Here is a 24200-nt window from a genome sequence, read left to right on the forward strand (position 1 = left end):
CTCAGGTGGGGCTCCTGTGGGTGCTCAGGAAGGGCCAAGCAAAGGCTGAGATGTGGGGAGGATGCACGCGATCACCCCGAGGGGGCAGCTCGGCTCCTGGGAGAGACCTCGAACAGAGCAGGCGGTGACCCTCACTGCAGCCACACTGCCCCGTCCCAGGCCACTCTGTCGGCCACCAGGAAATACAGGAAGCACCCAGCACCCGGGCTTACACTCACCGCCACCAGTGAGTCTGGCCCTGTTCCCACACTGGGCTCGGATGAAGGCCTTTCCTCCCGTCTCCCCTACGCAGACCCGGGAGCTGCTGCGGACCTGTGTCCCTGCACACGGCGTGAGGCCCGGCCCTCAGCACCCCTGTCACTGGCTGAATGGAAGGACACACAGGTGGACAGACAGGTGGACAGATTGATGGCGGTGATTCAAGGGAGAGGAAAGGGCACCCGTACATACATTTCCGTTTTCTGCCAGTCGGACTCTTCTCAGAAAACCGCGTCTGCAGTATTTCAAGGGCAGACAGTGGTCCCCAGTGACTGACATTAAGGCTGTCCCAAGGCCGGGAATGGGGGGCCGACTTCAATAAACAGATAAGAACGATGCGCAAGTTGGAAATTAATTAATAATTCAGAACCCCTCGAGTATTCAAAAAGACCCTTGTCTTCAGTAACCTGATTTCTAATGTTTCCTTACTTTGCAAAACTTTAAATGCTTTACACTTTAATTAAAATAATAAGTGTTCATGGTTAACATATGAAATGGTGTGGAGGGCTGAGTAGACAGGGAGAGATGGGGGGGAGGGAGGGAGGCAGCCTTGGAGGAGGGGACACGGGAGGGGCGGGGGAGAGGACTGAGGGCAGGGCCCCCAGCCCACCTGCCCACCTTCCTACCTGCTCCTCAAGGGCACCACTTGAACTGGCACTGAGGTCACATCTGTGGGGGTCCCCTCCCCCTGCAAACACAGGGCTCAGCTTCAGTGCGCTTCCTGCTGCCGGGTCCGGACGTGGCTCCCAGGACGGTCACCGTCACGTCACGAGTCTGTGGTACATTTGCAGTCGTGTCCGCGGCCGTCATAGACTCACAGCGCTTTCTCTCCCCGAAGGAAGGGGGTGCCCCTGATGCCATGATGCCCTGAAGGTGGCCACCTGGTCCCCGCCTGTCCCCTGTCGTCCTCTGCTGTGAGGACGCCTGGCCTTGCTAAGGCTGACTACTCGCAGTCGGGTCTCTTGGGCTCTGGCTGCAGAATCTGGAAACTTAAAAGCCAGTTAACCTGCGTGAGTTAGCAGAGCGAGCTGCAGGGACAGACGGGCCCCCAGAGGAACAATGGCAGCCGCGCAGGTGTCCTGTCCTGTGTCGCTGCTCGCGAGGAGAACAGGTGTGTGAGCAGCCACCAAGGACCCCAGGGATGAGCCTCTGCTGCCCTGACTCCGTGACCCCTGTGGCCGTGCCTGGTCACCCTGTTTCAGCCTCAGCCTGGATGGAGGGCCCACGCAGGGCCCTCCCCTGCGTCAGCAGCTCCTGGTCCCCCGCCAGGTGGGACACCCCAGCGGGCGGAGTCCCTACAGCCTGCCACACCCACTCCCCCCACCAAGGCCCGGCACCTGCCTACCTCGGGGTGAGACCGCCTCCCCGCACAGGAGAGGCCCTCATGCCAAACTTGGGGAAGCGTCTGTCTCACACACACCCCAGCCCCCACGCCAGCCCCAGGCCCACCCTTTCGCCTCCACGGTGGGTGCACTCAGGCCACCACTCGTGGGCCAGCGGCTGGGGCTCAGGCAGTCCTGCGTCCTTGCCTCCGTGTGGGCGTGCGGGTGGCACAGCCCTCCCCTAACAGAGACGGTGAGTGACAAAGGGGCAGCGGTGGTGGCCGCAGTGTCCATCACTGCACCGTAACCGTCCTGGGTGTGGAGAGTCGGCAGGGCTGTACTCCATCTAGACGGCACACGGGCCCCGGGACAGTGGGGAAAACTGCCCAGCATCGCGGCTCATGTCTGTGCTGAAACCCCGGCCATGAGACCGCACACCCCCTCCACTGACTGCTTACAGACCAGGCGAATCCACGGTCACACCAAAAAGGGTTAAAAAGCAACAGGGACCCAGATTCCCTTGCCTTGTCCCGAGACTGTGACCCAGCAGGTCTGGCTGGGGCCTGGGCCAGGCATGAGGGAGAGCCCAGGGGACCTGGTGGCAGGCGGCCGAGGGCCACCCCCAGGGCTCTGGCCTCCTCCTCCCGTTCCAACCATCCCTAAGGCGAACAGCTCCCTCCCTTTGCCGCCTGGTCGCTCCCAGGGGCTCCCAAACATGTCTGGCATCCCACACAGCACAGTGCGGGCAGTGCTGTCCCCGCAGGGCCCTCCGGCTCCCTGACTCTGTCCTGAGGGTAACAACACCGAGCTGTCACGACGGACTTCTCAGCGGCTGAACCCAAGGAAACCTACTTGTCCTCTCGTCCCACAACGTAGGCCAGGGGGCCGCTCTCCACCCAGTGACTGGGGGACCCAGAACTCCTCCCCCTGAGGCTCCCCAAGTGCCCCCTCCACACTCGGCTGGCAAGGAGCACAGACCAGCAGGACAGACGGACACGCAGTGTCAGGAAGGTCTGGGAGGAGCCACCGACGACGGGTCCCGCCTCCGGCCTGAAGTGCTCAGCGACCTTGGAAGCACAGCACAGCACAGCAGGAAGGGCGTGCGTCGGGGAGCCCAGGACAGCACGCCCACCCTCCCACCCCGGGTTACATGACTCCCAACTCCCTCCACCGTCTTCAGGACGAGCGACCGGAGAGAAGGAGAAAATAAGAGCGTGCCATGCCCCCCGAGCAGGCCTTCGGAGGACTGTCAGTGACGACAGCACAGGGCACGTGCTCTGCAGAAAGTCCGCCTGCTCCCAGACTCACCTCCTCCCTCCCCCCTCTTCTTCAAGAAAGAACACGCCGTTCTGGAGTCACCGATGCGGAGCAGGTCGGCGGCCAGCTGTCCCCCCGATGACAACCGTGAGCTGGGGACAGAGCAGAGAAGCCGGCGTCTGCAGATCCTGGTGGAGCAGCGGCAGGCAGACTGGGGATGGAAGTCGGGACTGGACAACTGGCCAGCAGGGTGGTGACTGACGGGTCCCGCCTGGACCTCAGCTCTGTCCTGAAGGTGCTGAGTCTCAGCACGGCTCCCGGGTAGGACGGGAGGACGCAGGGAGGACTGGGCAGGGGCTGTCGGAGCCAGAGCGGGGCTGTGGGCACCCTTCCCTCTTTTCCTCTGCTGGCCCCGCGCCCGCCTGAAGCTGTGGCCACGGCCAGGCCGAGCTCCTGAGACACCGAGAAAACACCGTCTCAGGCGAGGACCTGGGAAGGTGGGCCCTGTGCTCCACAGTTCGGGGGAGCCCTGCTTATCTTTTCTCTCCCTAGTTTGCCCTGGAAACCACCCAGCTATGTGGGGCTTCCACGCAGCGCATGGGGGAGAGGACCTGAGAGAAACCAGAGCTTTCAGTACCTGGAAGGTGGCGGAGAGTCCAGAAGACACGCTGACCGTGGGCTGGGCCCACACGGAGCACCCCCGAGGCCACTGCGGCTCTCTGCCGTGCTGGCGCTGAGGTCAACTCCCCCCCAGATGCTGAGGCCAACCTGTGCTGTCCTCACCCACTTAACCGGTGACCTTCCAACCTCTGCCGCTCGGCACTGGGGACAGACAGTAAAGCTCCAGCAGCACGTCCAGGGCTGTCCTCAGCGAGCTGGTGGCCATCGGCCCAAAGCCGTGGGAGAGGAAGGGAGGAGCCAATCCCTGAAGAGAGGGCCGTGGAGCTGTGCACGGTGGAGGCACGTCCAGCTCGGGAAGCGGGGCCCTAGCAGCCCCGGCCAACTCAAGCCGGCCGTCATGAGCCGGGCACTGGGAGTGGAGCCAGGTCAGGCAAGGGGCCAGGCTGCGCTCCCGAAGACGTCAGCTGCGACCACGTGTGACAAATGCCACAGAACCAGGGGCTCTGGAGGGAGCCAGAGGCTGTCCCCCCATGCAGAGCCCTTCCCTCTGCGGCCGAGTTTAGGCAGACAAAAACCTTGGTTCCACCCCCTCACCCCCCACCCCGTGCTGCGGGCATGGCTGGCCGCCCCCGTCAGGACCGCTGTTCCCGGCAGGCCCCGGCGACGGCCCACAGCCAGTTCCTGCACGCTTACTAAATAAGCGGGGAGACACGAGGGGCGTGGATTGTTATGCAATAGCTCATGCCTAGGAGCAATTTCGGGCACAAAAGTCGAAGGACTCATCATTATCGTATATTTGGTTCAATTTTTCTTTCCCGGGCTATAAAAAAATCACGTCTAAATCTGGCTGCATCAGAGAGTGGACGGGGCCGTCAGCTTGGACAGTTTAAAGGACCAGTGTCCGAGCAGGAGAGAGCGCCCTCCTCCCTTGGGCCTGGGCTCTGCTCCCCGGAGACGCGATGAGCTTCCTGCTCCTATGGCCACTCTAAGGCACAGACGCGCTGCGGGGACGGAGGCCCATGGGGTCCCAGCAGCCGGGAGCCCGACACTCCAGGCACGCTGCAGCCGGCCACCAGCCACGGGAAGCCATCGCCCGTCACCGGCTCTGCCGCTCGGCCAGGTTCTTCGTGCAGGAAGGGTGTGCGAAGCTCCCACTGCGTGCTGAGGACTCCGCCACAACGGGTCCGCGGGGCCCGCGATGGGGCAACCCCAGAGGGTGCGGCTCACCACCCGGGAGGGCAGGTGCCGTGGCAGAAGTGCCCTCACGGCCCCAATACCTCAGACACCTTGCCCTCCACCCTCCCCACCGCCAGGTGGGGTGTGGGCGGTCACCAGCCCCCTAGATCCTGGGTCCCCAGCTGTGTGCCCAGGACTCCCCCCTCCATCCTGGCCACCCCTCCACACACACACACTGGGCTGTGTGTCAGCACCAGGGGGCCGCCACCTGGACCCTGGGGCTCCGCCTCGTTTACATGGAGCAACGCCAGAGCCCGTGGCCATGGAGGACATGGAGATGGCTGCACACATGACGAGGCCACAGCCGGGCCCGACGTGGCCTCGTTGTGAACCCCCAAAGTGAGGCCGCAAACACATCTCTCCTGCTCCCAGGGCCACCAGGTGAGAGGCTGTGAGCAGGGCTCTAGGGGCCGTGTTGCTGGGGCTCAGGTAGTCCTGCGTCCGTGCCTCCGTGTGGGCGTGCGGGTGGCACAGCCCTCCCCTAACGGAGACGCTGAGTGAGAAAGGGGCAGCAGCGGTGGCTGCAGTGTCCTCACGGGGTGCCCACTGTCCCCAACAAGAAGCCTGACAGGCAGTGCAGGCTCCTGTGGCCCCATGAGGCCCCCGCTGCGGCCCTGCCCCCACAGCCCGTTCGGGGAAGCTAATGATGGCCCCGGGCCAGCTGGAGGCAGGCTCTCGTTACCGCAGACGGAGGCTGGGCCCGCTGGGGGACTCATTAGCGGGCAGAGAGCCGCGATGCTGGACAAACAGCTCAAAGGCGAGTCGCCTCATACAGAAGCCCCTCCAACCTGGCCTCCGATTCACACCCAGCAAGGCTGCTCCAAGCAGGGGAGGGGCGGACAGAGGATGCGAAGGGGCCAGGAAGAGGCTGGCTCCCTGGGAGCGGGGTGCAGAGTGACGGCGGCCATGGGTTCTCCCCGCAATGCACTGAGGCCGGAGACCTGAAAAGGGCTCTGGTCAGGGGTGAGGCTCTGTCGCTCACGCGTTCATGGGAGGGGCCCAGGAACCTGGGGCCAGCGCTGCCCAGCAGTGAATGGACATGGCTCTGGGGCTCCCCGTGGAGGGCCCGCACCCGCCCGCCCTTCGACTGGAGCCCGCCTGCACAATGAGAGCCCACACCCTCATCCCGTTGCCATTGGGTCTGCGAGCGCTTGGGCAGTGGGGCTGACGGGAACCAGGTGCCCCCAGAGGAGGTGGAAACCGCGTCTGCACAGACACCCACACACGGCGCAGCAGCCTCGCTCCCGTCACCCGAACCCAGGAGGGCCGAGGACAGAGCTCAGCAACCTGCCCACGGCCGGGCCCCAAGGGGTCCGCAGAGCCCCCTGGCCGTGGCCTCCCCCGAGGCAGGGGCTGGTGCCCCCCAAGCACCGGCTGACTGGGACATGGGCACCCTGCTGTGAGCACGGGTGGGTGGGGGGCGACCGGAGCTTGGAGACTCAGGGCTCGAACCCGAAACCACATCTCTCGAACCCAAAAGCCTGGTCTGCAATTCAAACGGCACTGCCCTGCCCTGCAGGCAGCGGGCGGTTCCCCTGCCGGCTCCTCTGGATGCCGCTGGCCCTGACTCGGCTCCGCGCCTCCACTCGGACGGGGGATGTGCCCTGCGCAGCCTCTGCTCTCCTGGTACTTGGCCCTGAGGGCTTCCAACAACGGCCGGGCACTGCAGGCCGCCAGGGCATCCCGTGTTCTCTGAACCAAGCACCACAGCAGCCCCACGGCACCGCACATTCCCACGACGGCCGGCCCCGAGTTGGGAGGGACAGAGCAGGCCATTCAGATGGCCAGGGAGGCGGGCGCCCCAGCCTGGGGAGAGAGGTGGGCCTCGGGGCAGAGGGCATGGCCCTCACCGGGCTGTGGGACCGCTGTACGGAAGAGCCGCCCCGGGTGTGGGCTGAAGAACCGGGAGCGACTGGCCTGGCCTGATCTGGCACCGCCGTGCGAAGCCTGGGGCGCTGCCGGCAACCTGCCCCAGTGGGGAGTCCACAGGTCTCTTGGCCTCCCTGTCCAGGGGCCCAGAGCCGGCCCCACCCGCTGGCCAGGCCAGCACCTCAAACTCATTGTGCTGGGAACCGCCCTCCACCACACGCAGCAGCAGCCCCCAGAAGACTCCTGTCTCCTCTGTCCCTGTCCTGTTCAAGATGCCACATCCACGCCCACCGAGTCATGACAGAAACCCTGCTCCTCGGTCACAAGGGGTCACCGCTGCTGACGGCAAGTTTGCACTGTCCCCCGGGGGTCCTGTGGTCCCCGCTAACTGCCTCCTGCCTCACTCTGTCCCCCTCCTCACTGGGTCACAGGCAGGACAGCAGACCGAGCTTCTGAGCTACCAGTGGCCATGGCCCCCTACAGGCCACCCTCTTCCCCTCCCCCAGAGCCCCTACTGCGCTCCACTCTGTCACCCCCAAAAGAAGAAACAAACCCCAGATGTGCCCCAGACACTCAGGGACCCCAGCCAGCTTCGGGCACTCAGAATCTGCCAAATTTCAGAAAGAAGCCTGTCTCGAGAGAAGCCAACCTGCCAGCCGGTGGGGGGTGATGAGCACCTCCCGTACCCCCCCTCCTTGGGGGGCAGGACACGGGGAACCCGCCGGGGCCTGGAGGCAGTGGCCACAGACACCACGAGCACAGTACTCGCTGCCCATGGCCCGCCCAGAAAAAGACGGACAGACCCACCAGATGGGTGACAGGCAAGAAGCCCCACGACCCATGTTTCAGGGTCGCCAAGGAGTGGGGCGGGCACAATGATGAGGGGTCTCAACCGGCGAGAGCACTGGTGCCTGCAGGTGACAAAGGGCTGCGTCTCCAGTGCCCACGGCCCCTGGGAGGGGACAGAGCACAGAAGGGCACTGGCGGGGGCGGGCTGTCGAGGCTGATGGGAGACACCTGGTCAGTGACATGGGCAGGGCCCAGGCTCCAGGGCCCGAGTGAGGATGACCGCGGCCCAGGACGCATGGGCTCCCCGAGCTGTGTCAGAGCAGGCCGTGTGGGGGTTGGGACGGAGAGAGAGGACAGAGCCCAGGTGCTGACGGTCGGGGCCAGAGTTCCAGAAAGGATGAGCCAGGAGCCCGTGTGGTGTGATGGTCTTGCTGTTTTATTTCAGTTTCAATCTCAAGAGAAAGATGAGTTAATATTATGGAAACAAGATCTTTTCATGTGAAACAAACCCCCAACGTCCCTAACAGAGAAAAGGGAAAGTGAGCGGAGGCAGGGCTCTCGGGTCCACGCGGCGGCCAAGGCCCGCAGCCCCCTGCTCAGCGAGGGCTGGTTGGGGGTCGGCGGCGCCGCGGCCAGCACGCCAGCGTCCTCCCGCCCTCCCCGCTCTGAACGCAGGGTCAGACCGGGAGCACGGTCCCCTGGGCGCCGGGCAGGGTCAGAGCAGGATGTGGTACTTCAGCGCCCGCGGCACCCGGTTGATCACAAGCCTCCCGTCGTAGCTCAGGGAGGCGAAGAGCCAGGGGTCGGCCGAGGACCAGTCCACGGCGTACACGCTGTCTTCATGCTCCTCGTAGGTGGCGATGGCGCCGTCCTGCGGGGGCTCCTGGCTCCTGCAGAGACCAGAGACGGGCGTGAGCGAGGCGGGGGCCTCCGGCTTCTGGTCTGCGGGATGGGGAGATGCGCAGGGCCTCGGCGGGGCCATCCAGCGGCTGCTCTGGTTGGGAAGGTTCCGGCGGCCGAAGGAGCATCGGGAGCCCCACACTCCGCCCCACGCCACCCGCTTCCTCTGGGCCGGGACAGCGGTGCTGCTGTGACCTATGAGAGGCCCGTGGGCTCGGGGGCTGACACAAGTCGACCACAGGGGGCCAAAGGGATGACGTGAAGTGACGAGATGATCCTGCCCGTAACGCCTGAGCAGAAGGGACCCTGGGACCGGCTGGTGCAGCCCCTCACTGAATGGAGGGGCTGGGCAGGAGTGAGCCTGCTGGCCCTGGCCCTGGCCCGTGTGCTGCCCCGGAGAGCCTGCCGTCCCTCTCTGGGGCACGTGAGCAGCTGGTCCCGCCGCTGCCACACCCCTAAGTGCCTGTGCGGAGGGCATGCCTTGCCCCGCTGCCGACGTGCTCAGGGCTGGCCCCTGAGACCCAGCCCCTGTTGGGGCACCGCCTGTCAGCCTGGGCCTCTCCGGCACTTCTCTCCCCCCGAACTGTGCCGAGTGTCCCCAAGTGCCCCGGTGCTTGCGGGTGCCTTGTGGAAAGCTGCCCCGCCCTGTGTCCTACCCTCTGCTCAATATGACCGGGCCTGGCCTCCGGGAGGCGGGCCTGGTCCCCTGGTGCTTTGTGGCAGACCCCGGGGAAGTCCTCGTGGGGATTCTACCCCATGGGTTTTATTAGACGTGGGCAGACCGCGGGAACAGGGCCACAGGACACCGTGGGGACACCAGGTGCTGTGCCACGGCTCCTGGAAGGACTGCAGGCCTCCAGGGTCCCTTCCTTCCTGACTCGCTTTCCTCAGCTGCCACGTTGGACACAGGGCACCTGTGACCCCCAGAGGAGCCTGTGGGGCCGGCAGCTTCTCCTGACGGACCCAGGACACAGATGCCACTTGGCCACAAGCAGAGGGCTGGTGGGGCACCGGGAACAGCTGCATGAGAGCAACCAGCAGGTGGGAGCCGTGGCGACGCCGCTGTCCCGCGTTTCTCAGGGAAGAGATAGCCAGCGCAGTCGAGGGGCCGCCCAGCGGGCAGGTCGGCCGGGACAAGGCCCCGGCAGCAGAGCCAACTCCTCAGAGCAGCTCCCAGCCGACTCAGGCAGGTGCAGCGGAGCCTGGATGACAAGCGGTTCGAGCGATGAGCCCCTTGGGGTCCGTGGGCTTGGATTCGGCTCCGGAGGGAGGCGTGTCTCCCAGGGCCGTCCCGCTCTGGGCCGAGGGGCGAGACCCTCCGTGCTCGAGACTGAACCTCCCTCTCTCTTGACCAGGTGCGGCTGCCACAGGGAAGGAACCCGACCAGAGGCAGGAGGGTCCCCTTCCGCCGGCACACGGCTTACGGGGCATGACCTCCACCTCTCTCTCCCGCTCAGAGGCCCCGGCCCCCACAAGGGCTGGTGACGCCACCTGAACCAGTGGCACCTGCAGGTGCCTGGGCCCCAGGACCCGAGTGTCTTGGGCGGGCCCCGACGTGGAGACGGCCCCACGCGGGCACACTCGGGACTGGGCGGCAGTGCACAGCAGGAATCTGGGAGACACAGAGGCGGCGGTGTGGCTGTGCAAGTGTGGGGGACCTAGCCCGGCAGTCCTCACTGCCCCCCACTCCCCGTGAGGCCACCAGGCCACACTCTGAACTGCACGCCACAGTGAGGAGGGACGCCCATGCCGAGCTCTCACAGGAACCGTCAGGACGACCAACGCACGTCAGCTTCCGTCACCACTGAGGTCACAGTCAAAGTGCAGTGACAGTTTCAAACTCTCACGTGAGAAAAGACGACACAGACATAGGTGTGTGTCTGCGTCCACGCCAGAATGCGCTAAACAGCCGGCCCCAGCCCTGCGCCCCATCAGGGGTGCCGATGACCTGCCGAACCGCGGCCCCCAGGGCCCACAGCGAGGCTCCGTCCCCAGCCAGATGTTTCTGGCTGGAGCCACGAGGCAGAGACACCTGGGCAGGGAGGCAGGCCCCGCCCCACCCTGCCCAGAGTGCTTACCTGTCCTCCGGACGGCGCTCCTCCTGGTCACTCAGGTCGTCGTCATCCACCAGGTGGCCGAAGGGCTCAGACGAGATGGACACCATGTTGGAGAGGATGACCCGGCTGTCACTGCTGCCCGTGAGGACGAGCTGGTCGTGTGAGTGGTTATAGCGGACATTCCACACCCTGGGGGCAAGGAGGCGGCAGGCACAGGCTGAGACCTTCCTGCCCAGGGAGCCGGGGTCGCCAGGCAGCCACCCCGAGTCGCCCGATGGACGCCGGGCAGTGTCCAGCCGAGGAGCAGGCCTGGCGCACGTTCTGAAACTGCCACCTAAATCCCAACAACGGGCAGCTGGGGCAGGAGCCTCAGCAGCAGCAGAAGGCCCCAGACAGCAGACGGGCTCCCTGCAGTCCCAAAGCCACACCGCGGGGCACAGCCCATGAGCAGTGGCCTGGGCGGGGTGAGCGCCCCGACACAAGCCCAGGGGGCTCAGAGGGCTGAGTGCCCGCTTGTGCCAGGGGGCTGCCGGTCCACCGAGTGGGGCAGAGTGCCGACAGCCCGCATGCAGGGGCCGGGTGTCTCTGTCCTCGTAGCGGTCATCACAGCCGGCCCCTCACTGAGTGAGTTCATTAAAACTGTGCATGAAGGTCCTGGGCTTTTTAATTTTCTGGTTGTAGAAACAGTGTAGTTTCTGGGAAGTAACTGAAAGAACTGGGAGGCACAGACTAGGGGGTCAGCTCTCCAGGGACCTGCCACCCCCCCACTCGCCCCAGGCCTAAGTGAGGGCTCCTCATAGCAGCTGGGCCCTCACCCTGTGAGATGCTTCCTGTGCACACGCAGGCACACGTGGGCATACACACGGGCACACACACTTCGCCCGAATGAGAGCCGCTACTATGCGTGCCGCCCTGCACCCACAGCTCCTGGCCTTGCCCCGCGCTGCAGGCTCCACCAGCTCAGCAGAAGGACGGGCCTGGGCACGAGCGTGCTGTGCACACTGCCACCCCCCCTCGACCCAGGGCCTTGGCCCCCCACGTGGGCCCCTCTGGATGGGCATGGGGGGGTTTCCAGCGCCCCGAACATCTGTGCTCATTCCTGGCTGCACACTCGAACTGTACCATTTCCAGAGAATGCAAAAGCTAGTGTTTCTCTTCCTTTCTGCGCTCACAAACCACAAACACGCAGAATTGGAATTAGCGCTTCCTTAGGAAACCCAGAACTGGGTCGAGTGACTGAGTTGCGGCAGCAAAAAACCAGGCTGGCCCGAGGCTCTCCCAGTGGTGAGGTGGTTCGCTAACGCCCACCCCCGCCCCACCCGGGCCGGCAGGCGGGCGCCCCTACCAGTGGGAGTGCTCCTCCAGGGTCTTCACGGGCTCGGTGACGCTGCGGGTGTCCCAGAACTTCACCTTGCAGTCATCGCCGCAGCTGGCCAGGTAGTACTGCTTGTTGGGGTTGAAGTCCAGGTCCCGCACCAGCTGCCCGTGGGCGTTCTCGATGCAGTAGATCTGGCTGAGAACGGGGGGCACCCAGGGTGAGTTGGGTGGGGGCGGCCATGACTCCGGGGCCTCAGTGTCCTGTTGCCACCTGGGGTCCCCAGGCTGCACCAGAAGTGGTTGCAGACGCCAGGGAGTTCCATGCCCACGCTACTGCCTCCCGCACTGGGGACTTGCAGTTTCTCCAGCCGCAAGTGTGGAAGTGAGAAGTTTGTGGCTGTCAGAACACGACACGGAGCCCTGGGACCAGAGCAGCAGGGCGCCCGCACAGCCCTCCAGGAGCTGAGACAGGCTTGGGTGGGACACTGGACCCTCGCCTGCAAGGGCACCATGAGGAAAGGGGTCGAGAGGACGGAGTGGTGAGGGAGGCAGAATGCCCTGTTGTGGGCATTGGGGGTCAGGGAGGGACGAGCCAGACAGAAAAGCCACAACAGACCCAAAGTCAGCATTCGCCGTGGCCGGGCGTGGCGGTTCCCCCCACACCCCCCTTGCTGCCAACACGGCGGCGCGGCCCACCTGCTCTGCATCCAGAGCTGTAGGCACACACACACCCGACACCCCGGCTCCTGCTGCTCCAGGCTGCTCCCCACAAGGTCTGAAACCAGAGTGTTCCGTCTGAGCCTCTGATGTCACAACCCTAAACGGCGGGACGGTGGCCGGGAACGAAGGCCCAGTACTCGCTCAGCATGAGGCGAGGTCCCCAGCTGGGGCCCCCCATGCGGTGCACCTGCGCGGGGCAGTGAGGGGAACCTGCAGCACACAGCACAGCGAGGCCCCGGCTCAGGAAGGACCAAAGCGGCGGAAGCGCCCGCTGCCACGAGGGGCCACGTGTCCCTTTAAGCTGCTCATCGCCCCAGGGGGCTGACACAAGAGAGGCAGCAACTGCAGGATGCCGCCCCCGAAGCCACGTCCGTCAGGTCTGTCGGGGTCTGGACGGTGACTCCTCGCGCTCCTGCCCCCAGACACGGAGAGTCTGCACCGCCGTCATAGAAGGACGACGACCACGCAGGAGGCGACGCCATGGGTGGGGGTGGGGGCGCGGGGCTCCCAGCCGGGGCCGGCACAGGTTTGCATGGGCTGCACATGGTGGCTGACCACACCCGGGCCGAGTGTGCAGAGGGGCCGAGGAACTCGGTTTGGGTGCCCCCTGCACCCTGGAAGGCAGCACAAGTGGTTTTGGGACTCGTCTCTGCAGCTCGTGAGGACACGAGCACAGGGACCGAGCTGCACCTCACAGAGGCGGCAGGGCTCCGTCCTGTGACAACAGCCGCCTGTCAAAGGGCACCTGGGGTAGAAAACTGCTCCTGTTTGTCCCATGAGAGTGGCCGGCTACCGTGCATCGTGATGCAATGACCCACTCCGGTCGCCCAGCAGGCACAGAAAGTCGCAGACCATGCAGCACACGCAACCAGGGGACCACGATGCCAACTTGTGGTCTCTGCTCATGAAGACCCGGGTGGGCAGCGACACAGAGGCTGGATCTCTGATCCCAGCACTCCGATCACAGCCAGTGCTGGCGGGTGCCCACGTGGAGCACCGAATAGCCGACCGAGCACCCACAGACCATGGACGGCCATGGTGATGGCAGCTCACGATGGGGAGGAGAAACAAAATGAGATGGACACAGAGGAGCCACGTGCCCCAGACAGGCTGGCTCAGAGGCGTCCAGGTGTGTGAAGGGGGCAGGGAAGACGAGGCAACGGGTGCGTCCCTGGGCCCGAGCCCTTCACTGACCTCATGCTCCGCAGGTCCCAGCCTCGGACCACTGTGTCGTTCGCGGTGGCCACCTGGGTGCAGTTGTGGTGTGGGCTCCACCGCCCCGAGGTGAACTTCAGCTGCCCTTTCCCTTCCAGTGACGCTGAGCTGGCCAGCTGCCAAAGGAAGAAGACGGGAAGGAAGCGTGACCTCTCCCAGAAACCGCGGGAGGACGCCCTGAGCCACAGAGTGGCAGTGAGTGTCATCGCGAAGACAGGAAGCTCCGGCTTTGCTTCCCAACCTGAAAGGCGGGAGTGTTTGAACTCTATTTGGGAAAAACTGTAAAACTGGCACATGGAAAAACAGCAAGCCTATCAGCAGACCCACCATTAAACAGGGCCTGCGAGGGGCTGGTGAGAGGGGACCACCTTGAACTTGAAGGAACAGTACGGAACCGAAAACACCTGGCTGCCCCCGGAGACGAACACAAAGCCAGTGCAGCCCACGAGGCCACACCCCGCAGCCCGGAGGACCGCAGCTGGGGCCTGGTCACGTGTTCCGCATGCACGCTCTCTCCTCCCAAACCCATCAGGCAGATGTGACCTAAAACTCACAGGCAATGAGGACGACCTCGCAAGGCGCCCACTGGGGCTCTTTGGACAAAAACCCCCACCTCCCAGATGCCAGGGGGCCAGGGTGGAGCCTGGGGAAGGGCTCCCCCCCATCTCATTCCCCACCCCCCTGACTGGGGTTTTATGCAAATGTGTCACAATAACTACATCATTAGTTCGATTTGGGGTTGAAACCCAGTCCCCACAGTGACTTCTGAAGGTGGGGTGAGTGTGGGGGCCCAAGTCTCTGCCACTTGTCCCGGCTGGGCACCCGGCCACTGTCACTGCCTCGTCTGAAGACTGGCCTTGCTCTCAGGAATACTCGGAGAGGGGACCCAGCCCAGGCACACACTGTGCCCCCACCACCCCACCCCAGGCTGGGCACTGCTTCCGCTGCAGACCCTCAGTTTTTAGTGCATTCTCTATTTTCTGCCACGAAAGTGAAATCTCCTGGGAGCTTGGGAAACACTGCTCACCCACACCTAGTCCGTCTGTGTCCGAGGACTGACTTTCNGGGTTGAAACCCAGTCCCCACAGTGACTTCTGAAGGTAGGGTGAGTGTGGGGGCCCAAGTCTCTGCCACTTGTCCCGGCTGGGCACCCGGCCACTGTCACTGCCTCGTCTGAAGACTGGCCTTGCTCTCAGGAATGCTCGGAGAGGGGACCCAGCCCAGGCACACACTGTGCCCCCACCACCCCACCCCAGGCTGGGCACTGCTTCCGCTGCAGACCCTCAGTTTTTAGTGCATTCTCTATTTTCTGCCACGAAAGTGAAATCTCCTGGGAGCTTGGGAAACACTGCTCACCCACACCTAGTCCGTCTGTGTCCGAGGACTGACTTTCCAGCTCCAACTGGAAGGTTAGGAAACGAACTGCCTTCAGCACTCACAAAACCTAAGACACGTGCAGTGACGACACCATCGATGACCAACCCTGTATTCTCTCTGGACCGTGGCTGTGTCAGGCAAGCCCCCAAGGCACCTGTGGACCTGACGGCTCTCCCAAGGACTCCAGTCCCAGAGAGACACTGCTCACCGTGTCTTGGGGTCTCGACTCTCTTCGTGAGTCCCATGAGAAAACCCATTTTCACGGGGCTTTCACAGGTTTTCCATGAGCCAGCTTCGCGAAGCCTGGTGAACCACCCCACATGCTAGATTTTGGTCCAGATCACTCTTGGCTGTGACCAAAAATCAAACTGCCCTCACAGGAAACATGTCTGTCACCAACCATTCGAGACTTTCAAGCGCGGGCCCAGGTTCTGGGGGCCGCGCCTCCGTGGGGGCAGGCCGGCACCAGGCCAGATGTGTCACTCAAACCGCGTGGCCGTCAGGAAGTCCCTGGCTGCCCTCTGTCACGTGAGAGAGTCAGAGCACACAGCCCCGAGGCCTGTCTTTCTTTAAAGGGACAAGTCCAAAATCAGTGAGGAGGGACAGTGTGTCGGGCACTGGCTAAGCAGCGACTCCAACAGGACCTGTGCCACACCTCGCAGGCACTGGGAGCGCAGGAACTCCTGCCCGAGTCGGCGGGACGGCTGCAGATCTCGGAGGTCTCCGGGTGCCGTGCTGTGGGAAGGAGGCCGGCAGCGTCCCCGCAAGTTCATAACGACAACGCCCCCTCTGGTGGGTGTGCACGTGGGGGCTGGAGGGAGAAGGGAAATCTCTGCACCTTCCCCTTGGTTCCACTGGGAACCTCAAGCTGCTCTGAAAATTGAAGTCCATTAAAGAAATTTTTAAAAAGATTTTATTATTTATTTTTAGGGAGGGGAAAGGAGAGAGAGAAACATCAGTGTGTGGTTGCCTTTCGTGTGCCCCCTACTGGCGACCTGGCCTGCAACCCAGGCATGTGCCTCCACTGAGAACCGAACCAGCTACCCTTTGGTTTACAGGCCTGTAGCCACACCAGCCAGGACTATTTTAAAAATTCGTAAGTTTTACTCTGCAGGAGACCCTGTTGAGAGGGCGAAACGAGAAGAGGCAAAGAGATGAGCACGATTGCTTCTTCACCTGGGAACTAAGACACGGGTGATGGGGATGTCCCCCAGGGAGGGGCCCGTCCAGAGCCAAAGACCACTTCCACCCACGCCCACTCGTCCAGGTGCACCACGCTGCAAGGGGGGCTGGTGGTGGGGTCGGTGCCCTGGGTCCTGTCCCACGTGGAGGCGCCAGGCACGGGCCCGAGATGATGAGGACAGTGCGGGCAGCAGGCACGGAGCGGCACCCAGGTGAGTCCCCTCACCCCCGCCCAGCCAATGGTGAGCAGCAGGCTGGCGCTGGAGTCCCGCCCGCCAGGCTTTGCACTTGAAGTTCTAGACGGTGAGCCAGTGAGATGAGCCTCTACACTCCCTTTCCTGGGCCACGTCTCAGGGACAGGAAGCTGACTGTCGGGGGCAGTGGCCAAAGGTCCTAAAATAGCACAGGGTGCCCTTGACGCCCATTCTCCTCCTTCAAAGAGGCGCTCCTGCAGGCAGGTGACATGCTGGTGCAGGTGACCTGCTGGCCTCCTCTCTAGAGGCTCCCACACCGATGTGGAGGCCAGAGAGGGGCGTCCTTCAGCTCTGCACCTGCTACGCACCACAGTGGGAGCTGCTTGTCCCCACAGCCAGTGAAAGCTGTCGCAGCCCAGAGATGAGCGGGCGTGGACTGGAACGGGGGAGGGGCGCCCCTCTGCCTTCACCGGGGTCTGGGACCCCCTGGACCCACCCCCAGGCCTCCCCTGGGCTCTTGCTAATGATTATAAATGGCAAAGAACCTCTGGTTTAATTGCAAAGCGTAGTGATGCAGGGAGCAGGAGATCAGATTCCCCACACACGGCAATATCCTCCGACAATAAGGAAATCAAGGCGCAGGGTGTGCAGCCGGCCGGATCGATGAGAGGGTCTCAGCACTAAACGCTGCGGCCGGGGGGTCACTGAGCCACATCGACCGAGTGCTGTCCGCGGGCAGAATTGGGGCCGAGGGGACTGGACGGGTCTGGGCAGAGAACGAGTTCCCGGGGAACCACCCACCACTGAGTCAAGACCAGGACTGCGCGGCTGGGGAGGAGTCTGAAGTGGGGGCGGCGGCAGAGCTGGGGGCAGGAGCCTGAGGCCTGCTGCCTGGGGCTGCCTCCTGTTGGGAGAGCGAGGGGGTGCTGCAGGACCCCCTGCCCAGACCAGCAGCGGAGCCCCTCACCCCACTTGCCCCCGCACCTCCGCCAGGACAGGGCTGTCCCTGTGCCCCAGGCTGCTGTCCAGGGAGCATGGGCTGTGCACAGCTGGAGAGGGGGCGAAGGGCACTCCCCTGGATGCCGACCAGGGCGCCCCGGGAAGCCCCAGCCCCGCGGGCTGCCGGGAACGGTCTCAGGCACTGGGCATCCTTCAAGCGTCCTCTTTCACCCTGAAACTATGGGTGTGATGTGCACTGTGCTCCATGTAAAGAGATGTCCTGGGTTCCTTTATTCTAATAAAAGTAGTGACAAGTCCCCTTAAATCTTAATTCTGCGAACAAAGACAGGCCAACTCTGAAGTGCCCTCCAGAGGCTGCGAGACGCCCTTCTACCCACGAGGGCTCTAAGACAGACGCTCCGTGTCCGGTGTGACAGATCGGTGGTGACTGGCCACCGCCCATGCCATCTTTTCCACCGGGCTAGGGGTGCAGACTGACTGACGCTGTGCAGCCCGTGAGCAGAAGGGCGACCAACATCGCAGGCCCGAACACGTGCCTCCACGCCCCGCCTCCTGCGGCAGCCTGGCCCCGGGCGCGAGGAGCTAAGGACCTTCACTTTCTCAAAGCTCTTGTTCTCTCTCTCCAAGGTCCTTATTTTGACATAAACAAATGCAACGAAACTATAAACACAGGTAAAAACTGGGCTTCAAAGGGGAAAATCTCTTCCATGTGAAAACACGCACACACCAGTCAGCAGACCATCTCTCTCTGAGACAGCATCTACAACGAGGACCATCTGAGAGCGACCTGATTCCAAAGAGCCAGCGCTGAACTCCATGCAGGTCCGAGGGCGGCTGGTGGAGGGAGATGGCATCTCCTGGTGCAGGAGCACGAGGACCCAGCTGTCCCATCCTTGGAGACGGGACACTGGCACTGACGGGTGGGTGCCCGACCACGGCGGGGGTCCCTCGGTCCCTCTCCCGAGTGCGTAGGGGCCACCAGTGTCTGGTGGCAGCGCCCTGAGTCCTGCCGTGCATGGGCGGGAGAGGAGGGCGCACTGGCTGATGGTCTACCACGGCCGAGGCGCCCCCACACTCGAGTGCAGGACTGAGGGAGGCCGGTCAGTGTCGGGAGTCGGCGCCTGCCTGGACGGTGGTCTGAACCGAACAAATGTGGAAACCCATGCCTTAGAAGGACAGGACACTCCACACAGAAGAAATGCCCCTGGGTGGCCCCCTGCCTCCTGTGGACAGGCTGTGAGGAAAGGGGGGGCTCCGCCAACCTTCTCACAGCCCTGAGGTCTGGTACAGGGCGGCTCTCACCCAACGGACCAATCACTCAGTTCTTTCGTCGATAATTCAGTCCATTCACCAATCACTTCACAGTCCATGTCAAAACTCCAAACACACACGAATCACGAAGCGCATTCTGAATCCAGCCCAGTCCAACGTGAGTCTCAGGAGCTGAGGACGGGGCCTCAGCACTCACCACGGCCCGGCAAGAGCTCTCCTTCAGGTCCCACAGCAGGATGTGGTTGTCCGCCAGCGACAAGACTCTGCTGCCGTCTCCCGTGGGCTCCCACACCACGCTGCGGGCAGGAGAAGGGGCGACATGAGCATGGATATGGACGGGAGGTCCCCAAACGTGCTTAGCTAAGCACCTCCCTCCCGCCTGTCGAGACCCAGGGGGGCCGCAGCCCAGCTGTCGGTGGGTCACTGCCCTTGGAACGACCGACCCCAGCAGAAGCCCTCGTCCTGTCCCTGCCCTGCCCTGTGAGCACACAGTAGGTGGGCACCGCTTGTCACCAGGAGATGTCCATGCCGGCCAGAAATGCGTGGCAGAAACACTTGCACACCGTGCAAGCGCCTGGCTACAGCGTCCGCTCGGTCTGCGAGCTGCCCGAGACCCTCACCAACACGCCCTCCCTGCACCAGACCGGACCGGATGCAGAAGGGGCTGTTCTGGGCTGTTCTGGCCAATGAGACAGGAAAGGGCCTGTACCTGGGTCTTTGGGAGGGACAGACAGGTGTCGGTGTGGGACAGGGTGCCACACCTCCTGGTGCTCGACGCGGCCAGCACCCCAGAGGAGACGGGAGGGCTTCAGTCCAGCCAGTGTGAGCCACGGCCCTGTCACCCGCAGCCCAAACATCCTCGCTGACACAGTGCGCGCGAGAACGGCTGAGACCGAAAGACACCAGGCCTCTGGGAGAAAGCCGTGAGCAGGTAACACACAGTCAAGAAACACGCATGCACAGCCACGGCACTGTGACCGCCGGCACTTCCCTCCCCACCCCTGCCCCTCCCTTTGCTGAGACGCACAGAGCAGCAGGAGCGGCCTCTGCAAGCGAAATAAAAACCCGAACAGGGAGAGACAGCGGCAACATGGCCCTGAGGCCCACGCTCCTGCTCGGCTGTGGTGATGCCCAGCACCCATCTCGGAGGCACTTGAGGCAGAGAGCGTGGCACTTCCCTCGGTGGCCTGTTTTCACCGGCTGAGGTTGACTCTGGACAGCTGGCTGTGAAAGCCGGGGAGAAGGCAGGGGCGGGCACCCGGGGCCTGGTCCAAGGGAGGCACCGCCTGCCTCAGGCAGCTCGGCTGCTGTGACAGAACCCCGCAGGCCCCGGTGTCCCTCCCGCAGACGGTCCGCACAGGCTGGAGGCTGCGACTCCGACATCAGGCACCAGACCAGGCGGGTCTCGGCCAGCAGCCAAGGTCACAGAGGGCGCCTTCGCCCTGCAGTAAGGCAGCTGCTCTGCCCGTGTGCCAAGGGCGCCAACCCCATGATGGGGGCCCCACCCCCACCACCGCGCACTAGGGCTCCCACAGGTGAGAGGGAGGGGAGGGACAAAAGCGCGGTGCACAGCAGCCGACACCAGAGGCCATGCGTCTGACGGACGGCTGGGCAGCTGGCCCCCCGCAGAGCCCCCCTGCAGCGTGCACTGCGATGGGGGCACCTCCAGGCGGCCCTCCTCAGTGGTCTGCGACACCTTCTTTGGTGTCTGGAGGCCGGACTGCAGGCCCCCCGCCAGGTCAAGGGCCACAGGAGGGGGGGCCTGCCCTGCTACAACGCTGCGGCCTCCTCCACAGTGACTGGTAGCGTCCAGGGGGCACGGCACCTAGTGTGTCCTCGTGCAGGAGTGGAAGGAAGAGTGAGGAATTCCGGGTGAAGCGCAGGCAGCCCAGGAACCGAGACCACCTAAGAGCGCACTTGGCCGTCAGCACATTAGGATTTGGAACCAGCCCAGAGCCTCGTGAGGAGAGAGCGCCCTCAAGGCCTGTGAACCCCGACCCAGGCGCAAGGCGCACGGCTGGTTCGGGTTTGCAGCCAGAGCGCCTCCCAAGCCCGCACTCAGCAGGGCCCTTCACCATTCAGTTCGCTCACAGTTCCAAGTGGCTGGGCTGTCGGTTTCTGAGTCCACGGGGGAACAAAACTGTGGATTTCGAGGGCAGGGAGGCTGTTCTGGGCGGGAACACGGGTAACAGGGCTGTAACGACCGGCTGACCACCTGAGAGCGGGAGGGAGGGCTAGTGGGGGCTCAAGAGGCCCAGATGGCTGTTCAGTTGACTCCCGGTCGGGGCACAGGCCTGGGCTGCAGCCAGGTCCCCAGTGGGGGGCATGTGAGAGGCAACCACACACTGATGTTTCTCTCCCTGTCTCCCTCCCTTCCCCCTCTAAAAATAAAGCAAAAAATCTTTAAAAAGAAAACCTTTCCATCCAATTTTTTAAAAGTTTTTAAGTTTAACTTCAACCAAAATCAATCATTAGGAAAACTTAAATTATTCAAAAGGGCAAGTCTTGTCCTGGCTGGTGTAGCTCGGTGGATTGAGCACAGGCTGCAAACCAAAGGGTCATCAGTTCGATTCCCACTCAGAGCACGTGCCTAGGTTACAGGCTGGGGTCCCAGTGGAGGCCACGTGAGAGGCAACCACACATCGATGTTTCTCTCCCTCTCTTTCTCCCTCCCTTCCTCTCTCTCTAAAAAATAAATTAATAACACACGCTGTACACACGCTGCACAGGGACCATCACTTAGGCCTGGTGTCCTGGCGAGGCTGTAAACACTATCCCCCACCCCTCCAAGCACAGACCGCCGCCCTGGCACGGAGGAGACCTGCACAGGAGAGGCACTTCACAAGCAGGTGTTGGAAGGAGAGTGGGGGAAGAACTAATTATGCGCCCTCTGAGCTTGTGCCCAGGGCATGTGGCAGGGCATGGAAACAGGAACGGAGAGAGGCTGCTGACCCAGCACTCAGCAAGGCTGGCCGCCTCGGAGCCCACGTGGGAGGACTGCTCCTTCAACCCAGAGGGCCTCGCACGCCGCAGTCTGGCTTGTCTGGCTTGCCGGCCAGCCTGGTGGGGTGGCGTGGGGCGCAGCTCTGTGGGCCCCTCCCAGAGCATAGCTCTGTGCTGGGGTCCCCGCCGTCCACCCCTCTGTCCCAGAGAGCCAGGGATGCACATGCTCTTAGCGATGCCTCCTGCCAGCCCCCCAGTCCGGGGCCCAAGGCCTCTCTGTCAAGACCATCCCTGCACAGGTCCAGGTAGCCGCAGTCTCGCCCAGGCTCCTCCTGGGCAAGGGGCAGACAGCAGCTGAGGGACTGGCGAATGCTACCCCTACGCAGCAGCACGCTCAGAGAACTCAGCCCTCCCCCTGGTGTTCCCGCAAGTTCAAAGTCAGCCGACACCATTACACACTCTGGGAGGGACCTTCTATCTAAACTCCTAATAGTGGCTTTGGCTTCTCCTCCCCACCCATGTTTTAAGCAAGACAAAAACACTCAACTGCAGTTGAAAGTTCTGACATGCCGCCTTCAGGTCTAAAACCTCGTCACCATTTAAACCTCGTGTGTGAGTGGCCACAAGCAGGGCCGTGGGCAGCCCAGGCCTCTGAACCACCTGCCGGCCCCACGTCTGGCAGCACCAGGGTCACAAGGGGACCAGCCGACACGCTCTGTGACATGGGTCACACACTGCACATGTGCACTGGCACCTCTGGAAGAGCACGGCGTCTCCTGTGACGTGAGTGACGCCTGCCTGCCTGCCCCGTGGGCCCCAGGTTTCGTGTCTTCCTACAGGAAGTCGTCCCCAGCACACCACATGTTGGCGTCTTTCACCCTCTCCCTTTCGAACACTTAGTCTGGTCACACTCATGCACAGCGGTGGGGGCACTGTGCTCCCGTGCCCACACCTTGGAGCCTCCTGGAAGGGGCCTCCCCTGCAACTCCGGGGCTGCCCTGCCCAGGATGCCGGGCAACCAGCACCCAGCCCGTGAGAGGCTGAGAGGTGACTTCGGGAGGGAGCTGTGGCCAGAAAGCGCTGACACTGACCCTGTGACGTCTGGTGTCTTCAGCAAGGGGACCACCACAGCCCCCGAGAGCCCATCGCTGTGAATGGCAGAATCACATCTGTCACAGGGTCCCTGAAGGCTGCAAACACGTTTCCTTAATGACCCTCACAGGCAACTCCTACACGACATGAAGGGTGACGCTGAACTTACTCTGTAACATTCACTGATATCATTCCATTGTTCTGTCCACCTGACTAAAAAGGAGACAAGCAGAAGGAGAAGAGGCCGAAAGCCCCTCGGGAGCAGACACCTGGGTGTTGGTGGGGCCCTCACGGTGCCTGCCGTGGCTCCACCCTGGTGCCCACACCCCTGCTCGTGCCCCTTCATCCGCCCAGTGGTCCCGCAGGCACACCTTCCTCCCCGGGCATTGCAAAGCGCACGCTGCCTGCCCGGCATTCCAGTGTGCACTTGCTTCCACCTCCACTGAGAGGCATTTTCCCTCGAGGGCAGCTCAGGATGCAGAGGTCAGCCACTCACTGGGTCTGAGTGCCGTGACCATTTCGAATGGCATCAGAGAGGCGCTAGTGCATCCGATACTGTGACGCCTACTTCAGCGCCGCGGCTGGTCAGGGCAGTGGGAGTGGGCAGGGGCTGCAGCTGTCTTTCGTCTTGCTTCCACCCCCAAAGAGTTTCTGGCCGCTGATTTCTGGAACTTCTTTTTTAAAGAGTCTTCGTCACTCATGAAATGTGGCAGCTTCTCTGACGCCTCCTGACACGCCACCTGGGATGTGGGACGCACTAGGAACGCCCCGAGCGCCTATTGTGCTGACTGTGCCCCTTCTCTCCAGCAGAGGGGGATAACCTGCAGCCGGGAGCAGCCCTCTGACGGCCAAGGGCCTCCTCCTCCTCCTCTGCAGAGCAGGCCAGGGCCCGTCGGGTCACCCTGCTGAGGCTGGCCGGACCCTGAGCTGACAGCGACGCCCAGCAGGGCGGTACCAGGAGGCCTGTAGGCAGGGCGGTCTGCAGCCCATGGCCACACTCAGCAGCCACGCTGCATTAGCTCTCAGCCCACCTCCTCCCGGGAAGGCGACCCCACACAACACAAGACGGAAGTTCCGGGGCCTCCCTGACCAGCCCCCAGAGAGTGGGGGGCACTGACCACGTGAAGCGCTGGGGCCACTCCTCCACCCCCGTCTGTCTAACACAGTCAGGGGGGGCTGTGTGGCTTTACTCCCTCACCCAGAGCTTGTTCCGGAAGAACTGCCGGTGGCACACCACACCACCGGGGGTGTGATGGGTGGAGACACGGAAAACTGTTAAAACACCACAGTTCGGCAAAAGCATCCCCGGCCGTTCAGTCCCACTACCCGAGACGTCCCGCCGGCTGAGCTGGCTTCAGCCCTGGAGTGGCCACACCTGTGGGATGTCCCCACAACTATGTCCCCGGGGAGGCTGGCCGCCTGGGCAGAGCAGCAGGGGGCACCACTTTAGTGTGATGGGCAGGAAAGAGGAGTTGTCGTCTGTGTGCTAAGAGGACACCGAGCTGCATGGTCCTGAGTATCTGGGGGAGAGGCTGCTGCATCGGGTGGGTCTGCGCTGGGAAGAGCCCCAGAGACCCCTACAGTCACATGTCACACACATGGGAATAAGGACATGCAGA

The 24200-nt window shown here is 63.3% G+C and overlaps 1 protein-coding gene across 1 annotated transcript in view; it reads right to left on the bottom strand.

Moving 5' to 3' along the window:
* Positions 1 to 7771: 7771 nt before the first annotated feature.
* Positions 7772 to 24200, bottom strand: part of EIPR1 (EARP complex and GARP complex interacting protein 1) — a 54696-nt gene continuing 38267 nt past the window's right edge. The window contains exons 5-10 of the mRNA XM_037048660.1: positions 18743 to 18842; positions 13541 to 13677; positions 11655 to 11822; positions 10331 to 10498; positions 8067 to 8242; positions 7772 to 8028 (exon numbers count right to left, since the gene is read on the bottom strand). Coding sequence (XP_036904555.1) covers positions 8068 to 8242; positions 10331 to 10498; positions 11655 to 11822; positions 13541 to 13677; positions 18743 to 18842 — 748 coding nt within the window. The 3' untranslated portion in view covers positions 7772 to 8028; position 8067. The remainder of the gene's footprint in view (positions 8029 to 8066; positions 8243 to 10330; positions 10499 to 11654; positions 11823 to 13540; positions 13678 to 18742; positions 18843 to 24200) is intronic.

Source organism: Sturnira hondurensis, unplaced genomic scaffold (genome assembly GCF_014824575.4).
Source record: "Sturnira hondurensis isolate 20B ecotype Veracruz unplaced genomic scaffold, ASM1482457v3 Scaffold0006413, whole genome shotgun sequence".
Classification (NCBI taxonomy): domain Eukaryota; kingdom Metazoa; phylum Chordata; class Mammalia; order Chiroptera; family Phyllostomidae; genus Sturnira; species Sturnira hondurensis.